The 26,034-nt window shown below is 40.2% G+C and overlaps 1 protein-coding gene across 2 annotated transcripts in view; it reads left to right on the top strand.

Moving 5' to 3' along the window:
• The first annotated feature begins 21,698 nt into the window (after window positions 1-21,698).
• The window catches only part of rab11fip2 (RAB11 family interacting protein 2 (class I)), a 39,731-nt gene continuing 35,395 nt past the window's right edge, over window positions 21,699-26,034 (top strand). For both annotated transcript variants that reach the window (XR_014877735.1, XM_085183475.1), the window contains exons 1-2: window positions 21,699-21,891; window positions 22,599-23,175. Coding sequence is in view for 1 of the 2 variants with exons in the window: in XM_085183475.1 (XP_085039601.1) it covers window positions 22,823-23,175 (353 nt within the window). In the remaining variant the exon portion in view is untranslated. The remainder of the gene's footprint in view (window positions 21,892-22,598; window positions 23,176-26,034) is intronic.

Below are 26,034 nucleotides of genomic sequence, written 5' to 3'. Positions count from 1 at the left end.
ACAGTTTAAACAAGACATTTCTGATGGAGACGTGTGGATTTATTGTAAGTAAGAGATATAAGAGATAACTTAATCCCCAATTGGATTGTAGACCCCACCTCCACTTCATGTGGCTCCACCCCATCGCACCGTTTTCTTGACCTTTTGTCTCATTTCTCGGCGGGTAATGAATGCTTTCGGACTATTTCAGACGAAAAGATCTTGCACATAGTCCAGAGCATTGGAATGTCATATCAGAAAATCACCCCATCAGCATGCTGGTGTTGAGAGCAAACACAGAGCGAGACTGCGGCGCTCGCAGAACACTGGCGGACTAGGTCGTCTGGGTGTCAATATAATAGACTGGCTTATGATGTGTAAATAACACACCACTTAATGGTCCTCTCCCACTCTGTCAGAGCATTTTGAATCACATGGAGGGCAGCGGCTTGCTCTCCACAGGGTCTCTTCATCCACTACTCATTCAGCTCGCCTCTTTCATCCACAGAATTTTACAACAACTGCTCTGAGAGATTAAAATGACACCCATTATGTGAGTTTACAGTAATATTACAAGATCCGCTGAGAGGACGTGTCTGTTAATTTTGTTAGGGGAATTGTGGTGAAATATGTTTATTTGTAGCATAAGTGCAAAATCCAAAATGTCATTCTCTCTACTGCGTGTGTTTCCAGCGCCTTTAGCTATAACCTGTTTTTAATTTTCCTTCCACTCATTCTCCCAAGCAAAAGTATTTAAAATTTAAAATATCAGACGTCTCAAGTAAAAGGAAAAAAGTTGACTAAGGTTGATGAAAGCTGCTGCCTCAATATATACAATAAACAAAGATATGCTACTTTCTACAACAAATGTGCATTTTATGGCATTCTGAACCTCTAATTAATTTTTTTTTAAGCAGAAACCTTTTATATGTGTATTTATGCCTAAATAACAACCTTTTACAATTGAATGTAAGTTCCTTAACTGAATAAATGTAACTAATTTTTCTCATACACATTATTTAAGTTTTTATTTTGAACATTCAATTCTGTTTACATGTTTGAACTTTTATTTAAATGTTTCAAATGCACTTATTGTTTTTGCATTAGGTGTATTTTGGATTATTCACTCTAATTCTAAGGTGCAGGTAAACTAGAATACTTTTTAATATTCACTCCTCTTCACTTTCTTCTATACTCTATAAATGTGTTTAAATAAATTCTTACCACCCAAATGTAAAATATTTGAATCCAGCATTTACTAAACATTACAATTAATTCAGCAAGATGAATGAGTGCATGCAGGGTAGAAGACACATTATTTCAAAAAGTACTTAGAAAACAAATACACCCCAGAGACATTATGTGACACATAGGCTAATATTTTTGTGATTTAATAATTAAATAGACACCTTTTTTTTTGTAAGTGTTTGATGTTGGGTGTCCTTACAATGGTGGAAAACACCATGACATTTATTACAATAGCCTTGAAATTACTAGACTGAGTCAATGACACACTCGCACCGTGTATTTGCTTTATTTGTTTACAAATTTGAACATATTTGACATTAATACAATGGAATGCTTTCTGTGTTAATTTCACACCCTGCGCCGCACAAATGAGCTGCAGCTCTCTGTAGTTAAAAGTTAGAGGAGGTCCTGTGTGCTGATACCAAAATAAAAGAAGTGCGACTACTGCTTTACAAATACACACACACACACACGCTCAAAGTAATGTGACGGTAGTGCTGTGTAAACACACAGGTAAATACGGGTCTTAAGTCAGTTGTGTAATCTGTAGTCACTTGGATAACAAGTTCCAAGATGACAAGTCATTCACACCTGCTGATGACATACCTCAGGTGTCATTACTGGTCCTTCCCTTAAAGACCTGCTGCACATATGATACTCTCCCACTGCAGTAATAAATAGATATGACCTCAGTAAACGGATCACTCATGAGCCGTCTTTGATTTGGTCACTGTTTCCGTCAGACCCAGGGGACTAGCAGCAGTTCCCACATCCACTGACCTTGGAGTCTCTTTAGAGCCCTTTCCAAACCCGCTACTCAAGGTTGCATCCAATCTGTCTGTAGTTTTCTACATTAGCAAACCTCAGCCCTCCTTCAACCTGGAGCCCCTCTTGAAAACTAACACCTGAGTGCAAGGGCCATGGTGAGAGGTGACATGGGAGTGCGGGTTGAGGTGGGTCAGATAGAGCGATCAAAAACAAAACGATAGGATAAAAAATATGATTTTACCTCCCCCATAATCCCGGGCTTCCAAGAATGACCTTTGATCTCGCAGCATGTGTGGTATGCTGAGCCGCCTGCTCGTGCTGCATGCCGCTCTGATCCTGGGAAGCAATCACCGAGCGCACCGCTATCAGAAAGGCTGCTGGGGGAAACACTCTAAGCCCGAGTCTGGAGGTGAGCGCCGAGCAAAAAGCAAATGTGCAGGGATGGAAAAAATAACCGAGTGCAGCCAACCACATAGAAAGCCTGATGGGCCAGAGCACTGCATGATAAAGGTAAAGTGGATACTGTATCTACAACACAGCCTGGGGCTGAGTGTGATTCAACAGCAAACAAAAATGGAATGATCTTAACTGGTGAATTGCTGGCTAAAAGAAAAGATTTCCCCACTTATTTAATTTAAGAACTGTATTAATGTATTAGTTTGCATAAATAAAATTACAATCCCGAGTTTTTTACTTAGAAAACAAATTCTTCTTCAGTTTATTATGACTGCTGCGGCTGAAATAATTTTAAAAAAAATAACTTTTTTAAAATATACATTTCTGACTCATTAACACCAAGATATTTTTCATCAGTGTTTTGTGTCTTTTCAAAGGTGTCAAGTCCAACCAGCAAATCTGAAATCACTGCTTTACAAGCTCCATTTGGATGCCTTAGGCATAGCAAATTCTCCGCATGTGCATTTATTTGATTGTTTAAGAGCGATTTCCGGAAACCAAGTTTTGGACGGGGCAGGAGCTGCCTTGTAACAATTATGGGGTTAAATGGCAGTTGGCCACACAGGAGGGCATTTGCCTGCTGGCAGCCTCTTCCTGCTATGGATGGGTCAAAGGTCATAGACTTTTCAGGAAAAGTCCATTTCTCAAGCACCCTGAAACAGGTGGAGGCCCAGACAGCCCTGTTTACTCAAACAGCAAAAGGAAAACGGGAGAAAATGGAAAGATTCAACCAACGTTTGGACTCAGGAGAAGACATTTACTGTGGCTCGTTTTGGTCATGTTTATGCTGCGTTGTGACTGACGCAAGATTCATTAATGTCTTTTTAAAAAATTCAGAAACTAGTCTTTTCAAGGCTCACTAAAGAAGCTGTTTCTTCTGTGTTCATACTTTAGAGCAACTCTGGCTGAATAAGAAGTGCGGAAAAAGGAGATTTAATTGTGAGAATTCAAGAAGCAGAATCGGTGCTACAATAAGTGTGGCGGCCTGTGACAGTTTCAAAAAATATAATAATGGCACTTGTGTTTTTACAACTGCATCACTTGATCTTCAATCAGTGGGAAAGGGTTAATACACTGAATTAAAAGAAAAAAAGGGCAAAAGGCAACTCGGCCGAACTCGACCCCTCAGTGCTCTCACTATTTGGATTGGTTAAATCGCCAGGACCTGGAGCTGAACCCATCAGGAAGGGCTTAAGTGTTTAGGATTAGGGATCTAAAAGGCATTTGGAGGCCCTGAATCAAACCTGCAGGACCGGGGCGGAGGACAGCCCTGGTGTTTGGCCTGCGCTGTAATCAAACAGGGGGAGGTAGGACCTTAGCACACCTGCAGGAAGGGCCCACAGCAAAGAAAAAGGTCCCAGCGAGAAGGGCAGGCGAAGTAGCGGGGCTTTTTTCTGTGGCTGCAGAGTGACAACAGCTGGGGTGTTGTACGGTGGTGTGGCCCAAGGGCAAGGTCAGCCCGGCAGACCGAGGGGGGAACAGCAGGAGGATTGTTTTCACTCGGGTAGTGAAAACAGCAACCGTGAAGATCCTGAATGTGCCAGCTGCGGTTGTGGATTTCTAGTCCACAGCCTGACCCCATATTAACACTATGATGGGAAGCTGGATTGCTAATGACCAGTGGCCTCTGGCCTCACCTGAGCTCCTCCCACACAGCAGCAGCTAGATCTCTGGACACACAGTGAGTGCACGTAAGGAAATCCTAACCGCTTGGATTCTTAAATTAGACGCCTATTAAATGTTTATTACTTTTAATTTAATAATTCCATGTTCTCTAACTAGAAACCGACATAAACTACCTGAATAATAATGAGATAAAAAATTATTTTTACGTTTTAAAAATTCAGGTTAAAAAAAAAAAGTGATTTAATTTATACAGCATGTCTGGGATAGGTTGGTGTATGGTTGCAGCACACAGACGGTCAACCTGAATCCATCCATGAAAGCGTCAGGATTCACACATGTCCTCGGGCTTAATTGGGCTGGACAGTTAACATCAAAGAAGCTGGGCTTTATATGTAATCTGTTCGCTCCTCTGCCACATTCTCGTGCCGGCACTTTTTTTTTTTTTTATATGTTCAAACGTTGTAATGAAGGTCATTCTCCATCAATTCACTTTGATCTAAAAATGACAAAAAATTTAGCATTTTAATAAAAATTCCCTCATTCCGTCTTTCACCGCTCAGTTTTGCCGTCGTCTTACACCCTCTTTTTCTCACTTCTTCATTTTCACCCCCCCTGCCTTCTCGTCTTTATTTTTCCTCTTTCGTCGTGTGTGTGTGAAAACAACTCGGCTTATATAAGGCAGGTAAATGAGACTATTCTGAAAGAAAAAAAAGGATGACAATAAAAATACACCCTGTCTCATAATCGAGCCTCAGACATGTCCTAACACCTGCAATAGCTTTATAATTAAGCCGTGTGAAAGTACCTTGCTTTATAATGATTAGTTACTTTTATAGGCAGTACACAGTCAATTATGTGTAAACTACAAAACATTTTTTTGTGGCAATAAAATTCCTCTCTGTGGAAATTCCCTCATAGCAGGCTAAAGATTATCATTCAACCTCTTAAATTGAAGGGAGGTTTGTTGACTTTGTTTATTGCCACGCCAATCTGAATCAGTGGAAAAAGGACTGTAATAGTTCCCTGGAATTCTCCTATAAAAGAAAAAAATAACCGATTTGCTTTGAAAGAAAGTTGCACACCATGCCACGCTCAGACACCATCTTTTGCAGCTGTGTGTTTCTATCAGTCGGTTATAATGAGAAATCAACTGTCTTGCAGATCAGCTGCTGAAATGCTGTAACGAGCCGTGAGTGCTAATACTTGAGGATCAGTTGCACTGGATGAGGCGGCTTTATCCAGTTATTAGGGTAATGTAATGGAGTCTCCTAATCCAAACCCACCAAACCCTTCCACCGTAGGGGGCACAATAGTGAGGCAACACGTTATTCCGGCACAAAGCTGACTTCCCCGCTAATATAGCAGGACACTGCGGCTCATGGCCTGTTCAAACAAGTCCTTCACAGTATCTCCCATAAAATGATTTTCTCCCTTCTTTCTCTCGCGCTCTCTCCCCCTTTCCTGGGCTAACTCGCTCCCCTCCAACAAACGCTCTGCTGGCAAGGCATATTCTACGCTCTTTAATGCCAAATTAAACCCCAACTCTTTTATTTTAAATGAGAAAAGGCAAAAGAGAGTGCTGACAATCTTGATTAGGCCAAAGAGAAGGAGGGGAGAGAAGAGGGGCAAAAATTAAACGGTATTAAAAAATATAGAACATTACATTAATGCCGTCCGGCACAATTGGTGCTAATTGGCAGATAATCCAGGAGCTCTGGGCTGCCTAATGCTGGGCTGAGTATAGGAACAAGCTGGGCCTCTTGTCCTCTCCCACCACAGTCCTACAAGCCATGGGATGGGGTCAGAGCGTGGTGGAGGAGGAGGGATTAGCACTGGCATTGTTGGCTCTTTCCACTGGAACATGACCTTGACGAGAGTTTAGTTCGCCCCCCTTCTTCCCAATATTCCAGCAACATGAACTTTAATAGGAGCATAATGGCCAGTTATAGACTGCCAAGAGAAACACATGAAACACAGAGACACCCCAAATAAAACCTGACATTCCAACACCTCTGAATGTGAACCCACTTAGGAAAGCCCTCACATACTGTATTTACACAGCCCCACACTATAACGAGCGTCTCAAATTAGGATTATGTATGGATTCTAAAAGAGTAAAAGGGCATACATAATTTATGCACAAACACAAGCTGATAAAAAACAGAATCTGGTCAAAATTGAATGAAAACAGTTTATCCTGGATGCTGCAAGTATTAGATCAACAGTTTTAATAACATGCTGGGCTCTGAAACAGCTGCTCCGTCTATAACAATAAAGTTAAAGTGTGCCAAAACGAGAGTGGTGATCCAAAGTGCTGTGGGAAAGCCAGTAAATGTTATGTGTTTTGAAAATGGTTCCGATAATCTTTATCCTAATCCCTTAATTGGGAGTCAATGTGGGTCTCCGGTGAACATACAAAGCTGCTGGCTGGAGGAAAATCAGGACGGAGAAAAGCTCTTAAAGGGGACCATCTACACCTGGGCGATGAGCGTGCTTTTCACTACTCTGAGGAGGCTTTCAAGCAAGTCCTTGGCTGTGAAAGTTCCCATGTTAAAAGCACTACCTATTAAGGTACATCCGAAAGAGATGTATTTCCGCACAGTGTTTGAAGATTTCCCATTTGCATGAAAAAAAAGTTCCCCTGTAAAACTGTAACTTGTGAACTGATCAAAAGCCAGAGGCCGTTCTCGAGTTGAATGGCTTTCCCCCTTTGACACGAAAGAGGCTCTCTTGAGGCGCCTTCACGGCGGTGGCCTTGGAGGTTAGGAAAATGTAGCCCTTCAGACCATACGGGACTATTCTCTGGAGTCTGGACAACACTTGAGTCTGAAGCAGAAGAAAAGAGCCGGTTTGCCGCTGTGGATCAGTACTTCAACAGGCCTCGCTAACATTCCATAAGAGGGCTTTTACTATTCCTATGCCTGGCCTTTCATGTTGAGAGACGTGTGTGTGTGTGACTGTGTGTGTCTGTGCACTTAGGTACGCATGTGTATAGCTGTGCTGCTATTAACATGCTAATATTATTTCAAACATACAAAAAAAACCTTGTTTTAACTATAAACTATAAAAGTGATCGTGTAAAAAAATATATTTTCCTAAGGGTTCTGAAACATGCACAAAATAAAATGTCTTCATAAGGGCTGGCCACATCCACACACACACATCCACATACACACACATCTGTGGCTGAATGTACATGGGTGCAAACCTCTCTTGCAAACATCTTCAAAGTGGAAAGTAGAGTGATAGTAAGCTAGAGCATCTGGACCATTTGTTATTGTTTCCAGATCTACCAAATGTGTTTTGACTAGATGCTCTGCTTGAGAGGAGAGCTGCGGAGCTGCGTAACGATCGAGCGAAGGTCTCACACCAATAAAGTGTCCCCCGAGCAGCGAACACGCCGCTCCAGATTGATGAGCCCGTGAAGCTCAGGCCGGCCCGGCATCAACGCAGAGATCCTTTCTGCTTCCCTCCATCTTTCTCCCACTCTGTGACTCAGCTGGTTTCACTTAGAGAACACGGAGAGAGCGGGTCACAGGGTCATACCATGACCTCATCAAATTAGCCCCAACTGAGTGAGGTGTTTAGCACGAGTTAAAACAAGTAATCTGAAGGGCATTAAATGCAAATGCGACGACCATATGCCCACTTCAAACACGATAGCTCCTATCCAGCCACGTCCCCCCCATGCCCTCTCACATACACACAGCAGAGCCATTCACATGTCTCACTGAGTGGGGGGCTGTTAAGATGACAATGGGGTTCTGTCATGCTGACCAGGTGCAAAACATTTCAACTGCTGGCTAAGTTGCGGCCTGTTAGATATCTGTTAAAAAGAACATTTGCAACGAAGAGCCTGCAACTGAATTACCCTTTGAAAGAAGATATCGCTCACATGTATGTATCATCTGCATCGATATCACATTTCATCCTGGCCTTAAACTTGGAATATGGAAATAAAGGCAGAGGTGCTTACAAAGGTTACACAGCAGTTCAGGGAGAAGTAGAAAAAAAAGAGGAGCAAAAACAGCAGGGTAATACCTCTGCTGTGCTTCATAAACGCTACACCATGTGCCCCTGTTAGCGGGAGTGAGGGCCTGGTCAGGCTGTGGAGATTATGGGCAAAGACTGATTTTGCCCCCTCGGGCGGTGGCCAGGCTGGGAACATGTGGCAGCTCATATGTGCTAATAAGCACCTGTGGAGAAGGAGGAGAGGGAGCTGAAAACCCCCGCCGGGCTCTACAGCCGTGCCACCTGCACAGACCTCCACTGTGCCTCTGACTCAGTGAGGCTGGGGAATCTGATGAACATAACTACCACTGAGACACAGCAAAGGAAAACTGCAAAGTAAGACATCTTTAGTGCTTGTTTTGTGCCTGAGATCACTCGAGCAAACACAGACGTTCGGGCAGTGCCGTACTTTTCTTTTCCCTTTTGTTTTTGACTTTCTACAGATGGCATTATTTTTCTTTTATCTCCTTCTTGTTTATCCCTACAAGGTCTTTCCTTGTTTAGAGCAAAACAAACATGTTGCCGCAGTAAATGCAAAATCCACCTCTTCCTGTGCAACAGTCTGAGGAAATGTCACACTTAGGGATTTAAATAAAGTAGTCACTGCTTGTAATGTCGATTGAATTTACAAAATGTGTCATGAGTAGCATATTCAGGCCTGTGGAGACTTGTATAAGAGTCTCGCTTGTTCCAAGTCGATAGTGTGTGTGTGAGTGTGTGTGTGTGAGAGAGAGAGAGAGAGAGAGAGAGAGAGAGCACGCGCAGGCCACGCATTTTCAGCCTTCATCTCATTCAAAACGGCGCACAGCTGCTTACGAGGAATGTGAGAGCAAAAAGAAGACATTGTGGGAGAGCACCCTCCTGCCAATCAAAAGAAGTCTTATTAAATTTGTTTAAGCTGTGAAAGCATTTTGCAGAGAAGAAACAATGTTCTTCATGTGTTCCTCATGACCACCGGTTCCCCACTACTCCAATCAGACAAATTTTTGTACAAATTAACAGTGAGAAAAAGTATTAGATTTATTTCTTTCACTAAAAAAGAAAAAAAAAAGGAATAGAGAGAGAAAGAGAACGTCACTACTCCCAAATCCACATGAATAGATTCTTTCTTTTTTCAGCTAACGGATAAATAGAAATCAGTGCACAGGAAAGTTTTGCACGAGGTTAAGTTCATACCTGACAACGAGTACAAATGAGTTTTTCATATCTGTCAGTAATGTATCTTAGCGGCACATGCTTGCACGTGTGAGAAACGGGCAAATACCTAAATGTCGACTTAAAGAATCAGCCATCGGTGTCTCCAGTTTACGTCTCTTGCTTGCTTGTTCTCCCATCCAAGCGCTCCGTAAACCACATTAAAACCTGCCACTTTTTTTTTCTTTTTTAAGAAAATATGCATCTCTGTAATCTTTAGAAATCTGCTTTGAGCCATGAGTGATGTACTTATGCATTTTTCAATGACCAAATGTAGAGAGTTTATCAGCCTCTGGTGATTTATGGGATTTCATATTTTGCACATCTGGATCTCATATACACAGGAATATTTAAGACACCACTTTACTACACTCTGCATACTTCGTTGACAATCGAGCTATATCACCCCGAATATCCTCCTCTTTATGAGTCAGGAGGCAAATGCCAGAAGGAGCCAAAGCTCACCAACACAAAGCAACAATTTACTGTAATTCAGCCCAAACACACAGAAGTGACTCATCTTATCAGGCAAGCTCGGACCCTCATGATGGGCTAGTGAAAAAAAATGAATTTATGTTTAATATTTGAAGAACATTTAGACATAAACTATAACCTTCTAACTCTAACAGCGACGCTTCAAATAAACTTTGCCAATTCTTGTTATTCTCAAAGTTTTGTTGAAACATTACTAATAAAATTTCCAATTTGAGTTTTAATTGAACGCAGCGTTCGAGAGCAAAGCTGATTTTAATTTCTTCCCCAGTTATGGATGTTTGAGGAAATTAGTCTGTGTCAGCACAAGAGTTATCAAGCACATTGGAAGATACCGCACATTTGAGCTGATGTCTCTGAGCTCTTAACTTCCAAAGTGCGAGTCGAAAACACTGCAAATACACGCTTGTCATTAATGGAATGAATTCACGTCATCAGCAAATTACATAGTTTAGTTATTCTGCATGATTCTTTTAAGGAACCATAAACTTAACAATTTATCTAATAATTTATAGTCACTCCAGCCCGTTTCCTCACTCGTATTTTATTGCTGACTTTGTCAAACATAAATTGTTCTTGCTGGCTTGACGTAAAAACTGCTGCAAAGCATCTGCGTTCTGCACCTGAGAGATACTAATGCAATTAACTGCATGAACAAATTTTACCTTTCAACAGACACGCTCGGAAAACATATGATAATAATTCAGTGCAACCCTGAAACAAAGCACTTATCGAACCGGTTTACATTCATCAACTTTATAAAGTGCAAGAAACTTTTTACCCCAAATTGTGTATCGTGAAGTAAATTAGGAAAAATAAATGATGACACGCACAGAGCATGTGTAATAAATAAATATCACGGCGTGTTTCTCAGTTCTCAAGTATTAATTATGCGGTCGAACGAGGACAAACCGGTATCTTTGATATTTGTATCATTTTGTTTTCTTATTAAATTGGCTCATAATGCAGTGCTAAAACCTCAGGTGAGAATGTGTATCTTTGTTCTCACAAATTACCAACTATTAAACAGTCATCTCAGAGTATTTGTGAAGTTTTGAGCCTAAGCAACCACTAAGAGCCAGAATATTCCCCCCGAGCCACCATTCAGTAACATTTCTCTACGTCTTTCATTAGCTCAACAAAAGAACCTAGTTTACAAGATGCTGATATATTTCTGTGAGAACCACAGAGAGTTAAATACTGTGGACTGTATTTGCAGTTGGCTTTAAATGAAAATAAGCTCCACACATCTTAAATCCCTTCTCTGAGACCCTGTGGGCTTTTGCCCCTTGAAGGAGCAGAAGTCTTTGATAATGACTAGATGTTTTAAACTAGTGACCCCCCCCACCCAACCCCACCCTAAACTTCTAATAAATAGCTTCAAAAGTAAGGGATCCTGATCAGTGCTTTGAGCAAAGGAAGCATTGCAAGAGCATGAGATCAACCCCTGGATTATTCTTCCATACGCTGAAAAGCAGCCCTCTCCAGCTCTTGGCCCGGGTATAATACCCATTGGTTGCCAGAAGGAACACTATTCGGATTAAGTGGTGCCCCTTTCACATAAGCAACAAGTGACAAAGAAGGAGATTGGGCAACTAACCTGCTGTTTAGATAAATAAAGGTACTCTATCAGCTCTAATAATTGCTAACCCCCTCTCCTCTTGCCCCATTGTCCACCGACAAGTGCTGCTTGGCCTCCTTCTAATTGCTGACAGATTTGATTTTTCAGCGACAGCAGGAGTTCTGTTTGTGGCCTTTGCAACGAATAATTACTCTTTCGCTGTCTTCCCACCACAACCACCTATTTCTGTCCCGCCTTTACTAAATCCTCCTCCTTCCTTTGCCTCTTTCTGAGGTAAATTTCCCGCTTCTATCTGAATAACGTTCAGTTCAATTTAAAGACGTTTTCACTAAGTAATAATAATTATCCCAGCAATACTGATTAGCCATCCAGATCTCTGTTAACACAAGGAACCCTTACACAGGAAGGGCAAAATGTAACCTTCATGGACGTGTTGGAGGGGGTCACAAAGGTTTGGCAATCAGCGCTTTGATATGTGAGTTTATTCAAAGACTCAAAGGGACCGACCTCTCAGCAAAACTATGAATGCATTAGGTAAAAACTGCAAAAATATTTGTAATATTGCATGTAACAGTTTAAAAAGTTACTGCAGTGTACGTGTAACACAACCAAACTACACGGACAAAGCAAAAGGTTGAAACTTTTTAACAGCTCTTCTTGTGAAGTTTAAGAAACGCACGCCCTTTTTATCCGCACTGCAGTCCTGATAGTAAATAAATCACCATTGTTATCTAGAATGGAAGCTCCCAAAATTGCGCGTTCATTAACAAAATTTATTGTACGTGTTAAACGTGTGTAAAAACCCGCAGCTGAAAAAGACTCGAATGAATCTTTTTTTGTCACAAATAGTAACAACTCTGATTAAGTTTGAAAATGATACTGTAACCTCTGGCTTTAGCCAAAACAACACTTTGTCTAACAGCTAGAAATGTTTCTGTGCCTGCTGCTCTCTTAACAAGTGTTGCCTTCCCTTCTCTCCTCTGGCCTGCAGCTCTGCGTGTAACAAGCGCTGCTACCCCATGGGAGAGCTAGAGGGCTCACTCCAAAAGCAGCGGAGCCCAGGAGAGCCTCCACAATCACCCTCGCAACATTTAAAAGCTAATTATCCCAGGAACAAAAGTGCACTTCATTTTCACTTAACACAATTAGTCATAAACTGCGTTTCGGAGTTCTAAATCTACACAGGCTCCTATTCTTCTGCCAATTATTCATAGTTTCATGTTCATATCACATTCAGAGTTTCAAAGCAAACATATTTTCAGTGCTGGTGTCTGTGTTAATCATCCCACCCACACATTTCATGGATTAGTCATTCACATTGCATGAAATATGAACCGGAGTGCATCTCTGCCAACTATATACATACTTATTATCCAGAATATTTCTATTGGGGAGTTTGAAAGGGTTAGGTAGACACTATATATACGCTGACAGAGAGAGAGAGAATCAATGATTCCTAATCCACTCAACAAGCAGCCGAGATAATTATGCATTTCATAAATGATTAGCAAAATACAGGAATATTTAATCCCCCTTTGCATTGATGTTCTTTAAACAGTGCTTAGGTACACCAGGGCATATGATGAGCATCAAATTGGCCTTTCTGCTAGAAAATAGCATATTTGCAGCAAAAGCCATGTTTGAATGTGACCTTTTTTTTTTGCAGGCATTAAAATGAGGTTTTAAACATATTCATAATTGAAAATGGGTAACTATTTGCAAACAGATGGAAAGGCTTAGACTGCATAGCGTTGTTATCGGAGTCAATTCAAATTTAAGGGATTAACCATCGGATGGAATCTGTTTCACATATCACTGACGGTCCTAATGGTGTCAAAAGGTCATTGATTAGGATGCTGGTTGATCCTTTAAGTAATAAATATATTGATTACTTACTGGAACAGGTAGTTTGCACGTGCAGCAGTAGGCTATTCTGCCAAATGTGACTGTGTGGGAGCAGCGAGGCAGCTTGTTGCAAAAAACACACCTCAGCTGGTTTGAATAGAAATGTCTTGATGCTTTAAAAAAAAGAGAGAGATCTACTCAAACCAGTCATTGTAATATCGAGAAATCACAGTACAGTACATACTGTGTACATCACAAAAGGTCATGAGTCTCAAATTGCCAATCAGAGATGTCAGCTCTGCTTAATGTCATCTGAGTAACCTTTTGTGGTTGATATGACACAGGAATTAGACAATACTTCAGCATTTCTCCATCATAGACCTTGACCTTTGTTGTCACATTAACAATGTAACAATTATCATATGCCATCACCTCATGGAAAGATGAGGGCTAATATAGTTTGAATGTAGTTGTGTTAGTGAATATGCTATGTTCACAACATCTGGAAGACATGTTAACCCATTTGAAGATTGTAGTGTTTGACAGTGCAAAGTGTAAACGCTGTGTCCCGGAGAAGGATGAAGGACGGTACAACAGTGCGTCTCACCCGAGTGAGAGCACAGTGTTTAATGTGTCTTTTGTGTGCTGCAGGAAAAACAAAAACAACAAAAAGGCTTAAAGCATTGCATTTCCAATTTTAGATGTCAAAATTTGGAATCAGCTGTTTAGTTATGTTGTAACTATAATTGTTATCCCCTCTGCAGCCCCTGTTTGGCCTTGCAGTTGCAGGCAAGAGTCTTTGGGTGGTGCATGGGCTTCAGAATGTGTGGAGAAGGTATGAATAAAAAGGCTTACTTGAAGAGGGTTGCATGGTCACAACTCTTTTGGTGATGGAGCTTGCTTTACCCCGTGCTTTTTAAGATATTTATTGGAATGAAACCCTAATTTTTGCTAACTCCTGTGTCAGTCTTCGCTTTATGTTGTGGCCTACAATCTTTCTTAGCTTTTTGTGGAGACAAGCACTGTCAGTACAAGCCTAGATGATAACAGTTTTAATCAGCCATGCTACAAGGGAGCAGAATGGCGTTTATATAACTTTTTTTGGTCTGACTGATCTCTCCAAAAGTTTTACAATAGAAACCACATTTGGCTTTTTCACATCTGTTCATACAGTACTTTATTCCATGCACTTCTGCTACCTTGCATTTAAACCTATAGCCAAGAAGAAGCACCAGTTAACATACTATGCGTGTTTTTGGATTTTGGGAACCCAGAGTAAACTCACACAAGCAAAGGGAAAACGTGGAAACTCCATACAGTTGTTACTTGCAATAATGTGACAGTGCTAACACTGCCATCACCTCTGAGGTGCTGATCTGTATAGTAGATCATGGCAGCTGTTATTTAACCTGCCAAATGAACCATAGAATGCATCATTCTGGGTTGTGGGTGCTCACACTTTCCTGGCCTTTAGCAGAGTGAACATAAAGGTCATCAATATGGAGATTTATTTTCCAAAGAGGAGGGACGTTATCTTTTTTTATACATGACCTTGCTGACATCCTCCCTGTCAGTGAAACACTCAGACCAATATACCAGCTTTTTTGCATAAATTCTTGTCATTGGATTTATGCGTGCAATTTTTGAGAAAGTGTCTATGGGCGTCTCACTGTATACTGCACAACTGTAAGCCTGTCAGTTAAATTTATTCTCTACATGTAATTTTTAAGTATAAAATTGGTCATTTAATTTAGATGATATTAAGACGGGTGACAAAGTAAGACCATTCAATATAAAGTGTGTCACTGCAGGCCAATAAAACAGCTTCAATATACCTTGGCATATTTTTCCCACGTCTCTGAAGCTCTGCACAGATAAGTAGATCCAGAGGTCAAAGGTTCAAAGTTTGCTTTAAGTTTTTAATATCAGCTATCTGTCATTTTAGTGGTCAAAAGTTGATGTCAGAGTTGATGAATCGACGATCAGGGAATTCGATTTTAGAGGAAATCTTGATTCACTAGTGACAAAATGTTTACATTTTTAAGCATCATATAGTGGATTAAAAAAAATAAAAATGTGACTTTAAAAATAAAATAAGCTTTTCTTCGTATTTTGGTCTGTCGTGCATTTCACTTCAAGGTTCATATTTAGTAAATCGTGAACCTTTGAACCAAAATCAACAGGAAGCAAATCCAGACATTACAAATGTAAAAAAAAATTCAAAAATCAAACAATTTAGACTGTACATGTTTTTTAATATATAGTTTTTTATTTAGCATGTTTGATTTTCTTTCCATTTTGTAAAAACTGCATAAATCATATCTGTTTATTCATATATTGTTGTATTCATATATTGGTTGTCTATACTTAAGTCTGACTTTGCTACATTGTGTTGATACATATATTTGTATACAAAAAAATGTTAATTTGAGACTAAATATACACAAATTACTTTAAACTGTAGACTGAGTAACTGTGTGGGATGTTTATCCTTGTAGAAAGTGGTAATAAGATCATTCCTTCCTGCTCCAAGCTCTGAAGACTGGTAAATGTAATGATACAGCCCACTCCTTTCTTTCTTGAGAGCTGAAGTAATGCTATCCTCTATATTTTGGTGTTTTTGAATGTACTTACTGTCCAAACGTGGTATTTATTCTACATGTAAATGTCTCACAGTTAGATAAAACACTGGCTATGCAAATGCCTATGCAAATATGCGTAGCTATTCTACTTTCTAACATACATGATATTTGCAAAGGCTCTTCAATCATTAATAATTACTTCAAATTACTGTTTACAGCAGCAGGGTTTAAGAAAAGAAATCAACTGATAAAGCTACACTGACAGTTATTGCAAATGAGCAAAGTATTTTCCCAGCATTTGCAGGTTCAAATATCTAACAGGCTGTGCTGTAGTAAAACAAGCCAGGAGAGTACAACATAATGCATGCACCATGTGCTACAAAACCACCAATTTCTTGTGGACATTTGCAAGCTCTCTACATGGATTATACAAAGATATAAGGAGTCTGAAGGAGCCTAACCTCTGTTCTGCCATTCCCAATTCATTCATAGCTGACAGTTTCCCTTTTCTCTGCAAGCATGCTCTTGTCATTAGCATGCCTCTGAACTTTGCCTCACAGTGACTCTGCTGAACAGTTCTGATGAATTATTTCATCCTGTATTGGGCTGACTGCAGGGCATACACATGTAGGTGCTTCCTCTGGCCTGGGTAGAGTATTTTCATACTGGTGCAGGACGGACACCTGTTTCCTTGCCCTGTTATACACGACCCTAGTGTGTGCTGCTGACATTAAACTGTGCATGTTAGAGAGCACTAATTTACACAGGCCTACGGGCTTTAAGTACGGCTACTATATGGACTTACTTACATTAAAGTAGCGTCTATAAACTGGTAGTAGTTTCAAGAGTTGGTTTACAACATTCACCAATAAAAACAATACAATACATATATTTGCCTTATTTACCTTAAACTAGTCTAGCCCTTTATACAGCTGCTCAGTTAAGTATTAAATCAGCTGTCTCTTTAGGCCATGCTAAAAGCCTACTTTCCTCTGATTGGTCACCTGCTGAGCAGCATATTATGGTGACTTGGCATCAGCTCGTAACAAAAGGAGGAAAAAACCTAGTAAAACTTTTGGCTCAAAAGAATTACTTTTATTGCTATTTATTTATTTGTAATGCTGGCCATGTTTAATATGAACATTTGAAAATAAGCATAAAGTTAACTCCACATCTACATAAAATAATAATAAAAGATGTGTCTTACACGTGTCATTACATTTACACAATTCATTCAATTTATTTTATTAACTACTTATTGTGGAAAAGTAAAAATCTCTGTGATTTAATGGACATTAAAATGTGTTTAAATTGTGTTCAGAATTTGCAAACTGATGATCATTCACAAAAGTTAAAAGTATTGGTCTGGTATTGGCAACACTGGCGTTGTATTTACTTAGTATCAGGTCAATACCAAAATGCCACAGCGCTAGTGGAAGACGCATTTTTAAAAGCTTTTATTATTTGTTGAGCTTAAAGATTTGCCATTCCTTCTCTGTGTTCTGTGATAATAAATACACACAATGTACACTCGTCAATATTTAGACAAGAGGAAAACATTACAAATGGAAAAAGGCGAGAAGCAGGGTACAGGGTCTGTGGTAGACTGTGGCCAGTCCAATTTAGAATTACCAGTTAACCGCTTTAGACTGTGGGAGGAAACCCACGTATGCACAGGCAGAACATGTGAAGATTGCAGAACATGCGAATCTTCACACAGCCGACCAGGAGATTTAACCCTCTACCAATGCACTGAGCAAATTTAAAAATAAGGTACACTATCATTGCTTTGAATTCAGAAAGGTGCTTGAGGATGAGACATGTAAAATCCCTCCAACTGGGACTGCTGAAGGTTGCCTCCTGTTGGGCACTGGTGAAATATCTTTACCAGTGCCCAACATCCAGGACGTCAGATGCCAGAAGAGCACTCTGATACCAGAATTATCCCTGAGATCTCATTGTGTCACTATCTAGAGCTACTGAACATAGATGAGTCCTGGAATGTGTTGTAAGTCGGCTGTTAACATTTTCACCATGACAGTCCAGGATGCCTGCACATGATCTCAAGCTCATACCTTGCCTAACTGTGCAATGCAATTCTCCTGCTACCAGTGCTCTAATTTCTACACTAGGGATAATATAAATAATGGTGGCTCCCAGTATACCACAGGTCTGGGCTTGGAAATGCTGACCCTTGTTTCAATCACAAACAACATTTGAGCAAAACTACTTCAACAGCAAAAATCTAAACTATAATCCACAAGTCAGCAAACTAGACACAAGACAGCCATAAACATAGCCAGGGACAGGGCAAGACTATAGTAGAGGCCCATGCCCTCTGGCACAACAATTGCTCTGTTTATACAAGCATCAAATAGCTCCAGGCAGCAGCCCAGCTTCCATAACACGTCTTTACATAAAGATGAAGAAATGAAGAAAAATAATTCTACACAGCTCAATACATGGTAAACTTAATATATACTCAGTTTATAATAACTACGTTTAGAATGTGATGACAAAGCCAAATGTTATCAAAACGCTAATTAGAGCCACAGCTTTAAAGTTCCCTATTTCCTTCTACACTGTCCTGCTCTTTACTTATGTGAAAAGCACAAGTCATGAGAGGATGATGCAATTTTTTTCTAGTGTTACTTTCACTGACTTTTTCTAAGGTTATGAGGTAGAAATCAAGACCTTTAGGGAGTCACCGGGCTGACATGTGGCCCCAGCTTAGCGGCCCTTTTTAGCTCTGCTCGTCATGCTGCAGTCGCACATCTGCACCTATATATCAAAACCATGCACAAAAACATTCCTGAGAGCAAAGCAGGGGTGATTTGTGTGCCTTTCTCCTTCTTTTTTGATTAAAATTCATCTGTGATCTGACTGTTCGCTCAGCTAAAAGCTATACCTTTTAAATCAGTCATCCGTCCAGAACTTTGACCTGCACCACATTAAGACCAGCACTGACATCACAACTGTTTCCCCTCTCCCCGCCGAGTCTCATGCCTCTTTCATATATTTTCTCTTGTCCTCGACAGATGGACAACCTTGCAGCCAGAGATTTTTTAAGTGTTTAATAAATGTAATACAACCTATATAGTGTTGAAGAAAGGGCCCTAAACCAGAACCATGTGCGGGAAGTGGATGGCGGCCGTTAGGGGCCACAGCTAATGTGGTTCAACATGTGGACCGGGCCATGCTAGAAGGTTCACTTACATGTTGGACAGTTTATGACCTTCAGCGCTGTTCCCTCAAAATGTAGACAGCGTCCTTACATTACTATTCTCTACTTTATAGAGTGGTATTTTGTTTTTAAATGCACCTCTCCACGAGAGGAGAGTAATAAAAGGATACAGGTGATGTTGGAATGCAGTGTCTTTCATGTTTTTATCTCACAGAGAAGAGGCACTGTGGTATTATGTTCATAAAGGGGGTAATATATGAAAATGCTTGACTTATTGTCAAATTAAGGGGAAGAGTGTCATGACCCTGGTTGTTTATCTGCATGCCTCTGGTTGTTATTTCATTCAGCTCGGTCCTGACACTGCTAACCACAACAGACAGTGAAGTGCTCCTGAGAAGGAATGTGAGTAGTGATGCGACTGGATAAATCATAAACACTTGGAAGTTACTCAGCAGCTGTGCAGGGCAATTGCTCAAACTGAAGTATTATCAGATCTTGACCTGAGTTGTAAACAAAAATCAGCAGACTCCCAACGGTTTTTGCGGTTTTGTTTTTCTGTAACTTTGCCCCTGCTTAGAATCAAACATTTATGAGTATCTATCAAGCCAAACAAATCTCAGATGTGTTTCTTTGTGTTTTGTTTTGGGTGGTTTTTTTTTGCTATTGTATTTTAACCCGTCACTGGGTCAGTCATTGAGAACTCGTGCTCTGCAGTCACATTTTGCACAATCCCACTTCCATCAAATGTCTAATAGGAGTGTGTCACTTGGATAAAAGCTTCTGTCACAGCTAATGCAATTTTATATTCTCGCTGGGAGACTTACTGAGCTCTCGCTCCCTCAGTACAGCAGCCAACATACTGAAAGAGCCGTCACACCAAGGACACCATCTGTTTGACCCGCTGCCCCCTGGTAGAAACTTCGGGTCCATCATGTCACAGACGAACAGATTTAAGAACAGCTTCCACCCTCATGTGAGAACTGAACACTCCCAAACATTTAGTGACTGAACTTACATTTCTAAAAAACTGCACAGATGTGCCCATATCTCAACTGCTCGATGATCCAGCAGTACAATATCTCAGCTGGCATTCATTGCATTGCATAATTATTTATATAATTATATTTATATAATTACTATCTGAAATTAGCTGATTTTTACATTGTGACTGGTGCATGTGGTGTGGATGCATTTACAGGTTTTGTGCTCCATTTCTGCTGATAGACTATAAAACAGGTTAGAAAAATAAAACAGACACTGTGTTCAGACAATAATCTTTGCCTTAGTTAAATCAAGTGAATTGACTACTATATACTCAAGAGTCTTTAGATAAAATTTACATTTTGCAAACTACAACTAGCCTGCTAATTTCTAGAAATATCCACAATGGTCTACAACTAAATGGAGTGGGATTTCATTTGTATTATGGATATGTGTTTACACACGTCTAAACTAGTTACACAAACACAATAAATAGTTTAGATAAAGATGCATTATCCCCTCAAAAGGGTACTCATTAAAGTGTGTTCAGAAAATATACACAGGATGCTTTATAATATTACATTTATTATATTTTATATTTTGTAATTGTTTCTGAAAACTTAATATCCTAAATTACAGCAAAGGTTTTAAAGTTTCTAAAGCTATAAAATAAATCAAATTCAAATAGGTTTTAGGATGAATACGTTAAAAAAGTGGCACAAAGCGAGTAGAATACATATTGTTACTATTTTAGCAGAGTGGATCATACTGGATCATACACTATTAAAAAAAAAATCCTACAGCTAAAGGAATAATTGGAAGAGCTTTGTAGAGAAAACAAATCTGAAGGTGCACATCGACCTCTATAAAAGTAAATATTATATATGCTATATTTAAAAAAATATGTTTTATGTATAAATCCGTTTTAGGTGACACAAAAGCCTTTTTTCCGAGACTAAATGTGATATACAGGCTATGGCCAACATTTGGCCACTTCTAAATGCTTTAAAGCCACAGCTACAAAGAGACATTGTACTTTCATATTCACCTAATGGAACAGCTAATGTAAAACATGAGGGTGAGATCCACGAATGTATTAAATGCTATCTGACTCACATTTTTGTACAGCCTAATATTTCACTAAGCCTTAGCATTTCATTCAGAGATGTACTCTAGATAAGTGCAATAATCTCAGTTTGATGGATGGCCCAGCCGGAGCCTAGGGCCAGTGGTGTGTACATACTGCACTGGTTGCGGCAGAACGATAAAACCCCACACAGGCAGGTGTGTTTGGTTAAGATGCACTTGTCAAGTGGGGTGACAAGCATGTCTGTGTTCATTCAAGTGAACCCCTTATCGGTACCTCCATGTCCCACTCATGAGACAAAAGCACTTCCCATGTTTGTATGATTTACCTCTCAAGAAAACGCGCGAGCACACGCACGCTGTGCACACACATGCGCAACAATATCTCACAGAAAGTGTGTTTGCTAAAAATTTATACATATTTATATATCCTGTCATTGCTTCTTACCTGTACAGTATACCCACAACCCAGCACCAGTATCGAGTATGGAGAACATTCTTCGGTTATGCTGCATTGTTTTTGTTTTTTAGATTTTTCTTCGCCTTTGGATATTTATGCAGCTTTCACTGAATTTTTTTTATATTCCTTCACTTATCTAATTCCCTTAGAACGCGCGAGCGAGCGCTATCACCTTATTTTGACACCTCAACTTTCACCGGGGTGAACCGGAAGTGATGTCAGACTAGGAAGTCAATCTCGCCACTGGCCGTCAGCAGTGAGCAGTAATGGACTGCAACAACAACAGTAAGTTCAGCGAAGATTAGCCGAAAGTGTCGCATGAGCGTGTTTGTGGGAAGAGTTTGTGCCGAGCTGAAGCGCTGAATGTCCATGTGGTGTTGGTGAAAATGACACCGAGGTAAGAAGCTGTGTGCTTGTGTGTGATGCTCTCTGTGTGCCCACCAGCTAGCCGCATAATGCTAACGTTGTCCTCCAGTCTTAACTGAATTTACCCCTAACAAAGCCTTACGAAAAAGTGACAATTTAATATTGCCTCGCATCATTTAATTGTTGTAATCAGTTTAGTAATATTTACTTTTGACAAACCTGTGGAGAGACGCTCACTTAAAGGGGCATTGCTGACTTACGTGGCTACTTACACCACTTCTTTCATGTATACCTGCGTCAATGCGTCATCTAGAGTTATCTAGAGCCACAGCCCATGACTGCTTTACTTGAATATGTGCACAGCTTCTTAATCTCAGTCAAAACCTCTATTTTCAGTCTAAACTAATTTGAAAATAATACATGAAACGGTCGCTCCATATCTCACTGAGTGACTCACTAATTCAGTGACAATGACACCAAAATGTGTCACTGGATGAGATCATCAATATCTGCCTTGAACCTCCATCTTAGGGACATATATTTAAAGATATTGTGCAAATCATACAGTGCAAAATGTGATTTCTGCTTAGCCGTATTACTTCCAAAGTGGCTGCCATCAAATTATTAGCAGGCTGCCTGCTTTAATATTAGTTCTCTCTGTGTCTTCATAAGCCAGGCTTTCATTCTTGGCAAAAATGATAATGTTTTCCTGTTTCTTTCTGTTCTGTTTTCTTGCAGATGACTCAGCAGTGGCTTGGACATCTGTGATCTGACAGAAGATGAGACTTGCTCAGTTTGTCAAACTTATGGTCCACTGTAAAAAGTGCTGCTAAACGCTGATGTCAAACTATAGTGAATCATGATTGCTGCTTCTTGCATGTCGCACTCACTGAAAAAAATTGCTGCATAAATTACATTTGGCTTTATTTTGAATGGATTTCAGTTAACAGTCAGTGCTTACAATGTCACTGGGCGAGCAGTCTCAAAAGTGGTTTCCAACCCATGTCCAAGCCACTGTTCTTCAAGCAACTGGTTTACAGGCCAAAGGCAAAAATGGCACCAATGATGCCTACACTATCATCCAGCTGGGCAAGGAGAAGTACTCAACATCAGTGGCAGAGAAGACCCTTAACCCTGTGTGGAGGGAAGAAGCCTCCTTTGAATTACCTGGCCTACTTTTGGAGGGCAACCCAGAAGTGTATGAACTCTGCTTCATAGTGATGCATCGCTCTTTGGTTGGGATGGACAAGTTTCTGGGTCAGAAGTGCATAAATCTTAATGAAATCTTTGATAACAAGGAGAGAAAGAAAACAGAGTAAGTATTAAAAAAAAACTATAAAAGTCTATTAGATATCACAAAATGTCACAATGGTTCTTTGAGAAGTTTTTTTGGGGCATAAGCACTACTGCAGGGAGCTCCAAGAATGATTATTGTATCCTCATTTTAACGTGCTAACAACCAGCACTTAAGAATGAGGTACTTATGTTATAACCATGTATTTTTGCTCTCTGATATTTATGGTATATATACTTTTTGGAAAATATAATTCCTTCAGATTTTCTGGGACAGAAATACTACTGTTAGCAGTTTTTGCAGTGATTGCAAGGTCAATAGTTTCCCTTTAAGAGACGACCTGGGGCGGTTTTAACACTAACAAAAATCATGGGACATACAGCATGTTTTTATATAGTATAGTTCTTAGACATTAGCATCACATGTACATTATTCAGGGTCTTTAGTCTGTAGTGTCTTGTTGGTATAGCGACAGACCTTTGAGAGGAAGTGGAAAATATTTCCACAGCCTTTCCAGTCATAAGTGGATTACACCATGAGCTAAGTCAGTTGTTATTTGTCACATTTGCCACAAGTATTACTGCCATAGTAGACTTCACAAATGTGCTGTCTTTTGCGTGTTATATTCTGCACTGTGGTCTCAATTAAGGTCATGACCCAACCCTGTTGCTCCACATGATTTAAATACCATTGCGTTGCCCTTTATTTTCTTTGTGCACTTGGTTTAGAAATACACTTTATTAGATACACAAGTTTTAATGTTAAGAGCAGAGTAAATGAAATGCTCTAACAGAAGCACTTCACTTTAAAATTATTTAGCACACCAGTGACACACTTTCATGCTCAGTTAGCAAGGACATGTTGGTTGTACTTTTTTTTTTTTCTCCATCTTCATGACACTGTATTGTTTGAGGCTTAGCAATGGATTGGCCTACGCTGCAGAGAGATTATTTTAGAGTAATTACTGACACCAGTTGACCTAACTGAAACTAGTGGAGCTGGACAAACATGTCTTGTTAGCCACTCCTATACTCCATTTTTTGTTTTTGTTTTTTCAAAGGTGTGAATGAAAGATGGTCTCTCCTTCAGAGCCAAAGACACCTGGGATTAAATCTTGGCTTGTTTCTGTACAGTTTAGTTCCCCTCAAGTTAAAATCTGGCCTCTATGCATTGTGCCTTTCTTGGCACAAAATACATTCCAGTTTGGAAACAGATATTTATCTATGCCAATATATTGGTGGACAATAGTGGGCGTCTCTATGAGTCATAATTGGGTGACTTGTTAAGGCTGCTTGGTTACCTTCAAGTAAAGCCATGCCAGAATAAGGTTTGTCCTCTTTACAGTTACTGAAAAAAGATTTGAGGAGAGAGATCGATGTATAGATGTAGATTCAAATAAACTAACACAGTGTAAACCATCAGAGCTTGGAGAGACTCTGCTGTGTTTGGCTAAACTTTGGTTGATGAGCCTCACAAGTCCAACACACACACACACACACACACATTTCTTAACCCTACATTAAGCAAACAGGAACTGCGAAACCAAATTGGATCTGGTGTTAATTAGCTCACTGCACGTTTCGGGGGGGAAGGACATTAGCTGACTTCCTCTTTGCCCATCAGTTGGAAGAATCACAATATGTTATAATCAGTGTGAACGGGTTTTATTTATTTAGGTGCCTCAACTGATGCACCTTGAGGCTGTGCACTTTTTCAGCAGTGGTTCTGTAACGGATATCGCCGTGTTGCTTGCTGGCCTAATACCTACGCCGCAGCCATACTTGACAATGATGCCAGGGCTCTCGATACTATACCCACACTCCACAGAGGGTCTCTGTTCACCACGGCCCATCCGCAGTGTTTTTGAACTGGCATATAGGGGAGGAAAGCCCGTACTGATATCTGAGAAGGCAGCCCATAATTATCGCACACCTGTGTTTGTTGATTGTGAGGAGTTTCCCAGCGGCTTGGACCGGAGTGGGAGGATTGTGGTTCCAAGCACAGGGAGGTTTATCTTGGCCTTGAGACACACGTGAGGTGCAGGCTCGGCCCCACGGCAGCGGCATGCTGTGGCTACTGATCAGGCGGAGCATGGCGCGCAGCCTGGGAATTGGCCCCAACAAGGCCTTTCATGACTGAGGCTTCTGGGATGCGAGCTAGACTGCTTAAAATAGCGTTCAGCAGCTGTGATTTCTTATAAAGCTAATACCAGCAAAAAAAAAATCAATTGATTGATAACTCAAATTTCATGTCAGACTGCAAGGAGTACTATAAATCTTCATTTAAATCTAGAAGAAAATATCAGTAATTGTAGTCAAGCAGATACACTTAAGCAAATATGTTTTTTTTTTGACTTGGTTATACTGATAAAGCATCCCATTTTAGAATATATTCCATGTTTGTGGCAAAGGCAGTGAGAAAATATTGACGCTTGTTTCATCCTGATGCTGGTTTCCTAATGGCCTCCTTCACAGGCCCTCTAATACAGAGGATGTGTCTCATTAGCATGTATGAACTGTTGTGTGCAAAGCCTGCGATGTGGCTTTGCAGTTTCCCAATTGCTTGTCGTTGCATTTCTGAACAAAGGCCAGATTTGTGCAAATGCCACTTTATTTCGCTCAGAGCGAAGGCATAAATCCCATTACTTCCAGTTGAAAAAAGCAGAGAGGTTAAACAAATAGGAGCCAAAAAACAGCCTGAAATGGTCTGTATTATTCGGCAGCAGACAATTTATTTTTTTAGGTTCAGTTTGCAAAGAATGTTTATCCTTTGAGTTATAAATTTGTGTTCTCATATGTGTCATAAAAAAGTTCAAATGATTTAAGCCCCTGCATTTGTGTGTCGCCTTTGGATTAGTCTTCTCAAATTAGCCTTTTCAGT

The sequence above is a fragment of the Neolamprologus multifasciatus genome, chromosome 13, assembly GCF_963576455.1.
Source record: "Neolamprologus multifasciatus chromosome 13, fNeoMul1.2, whole genome shotgun sequence".
NCBI classification, from domain to species: Eukaryota; Metazoa; Chordata; class Actinopteri; order Cichliformes; family Cichlidae; genus Neolamprologus; species Neolamprologus multifasciatus.
The sequence above is the reverse complement of the archived record's forward strand: the minus strand, read 5'-3'. Positions and strand labels throughout refer to the sequence as shown.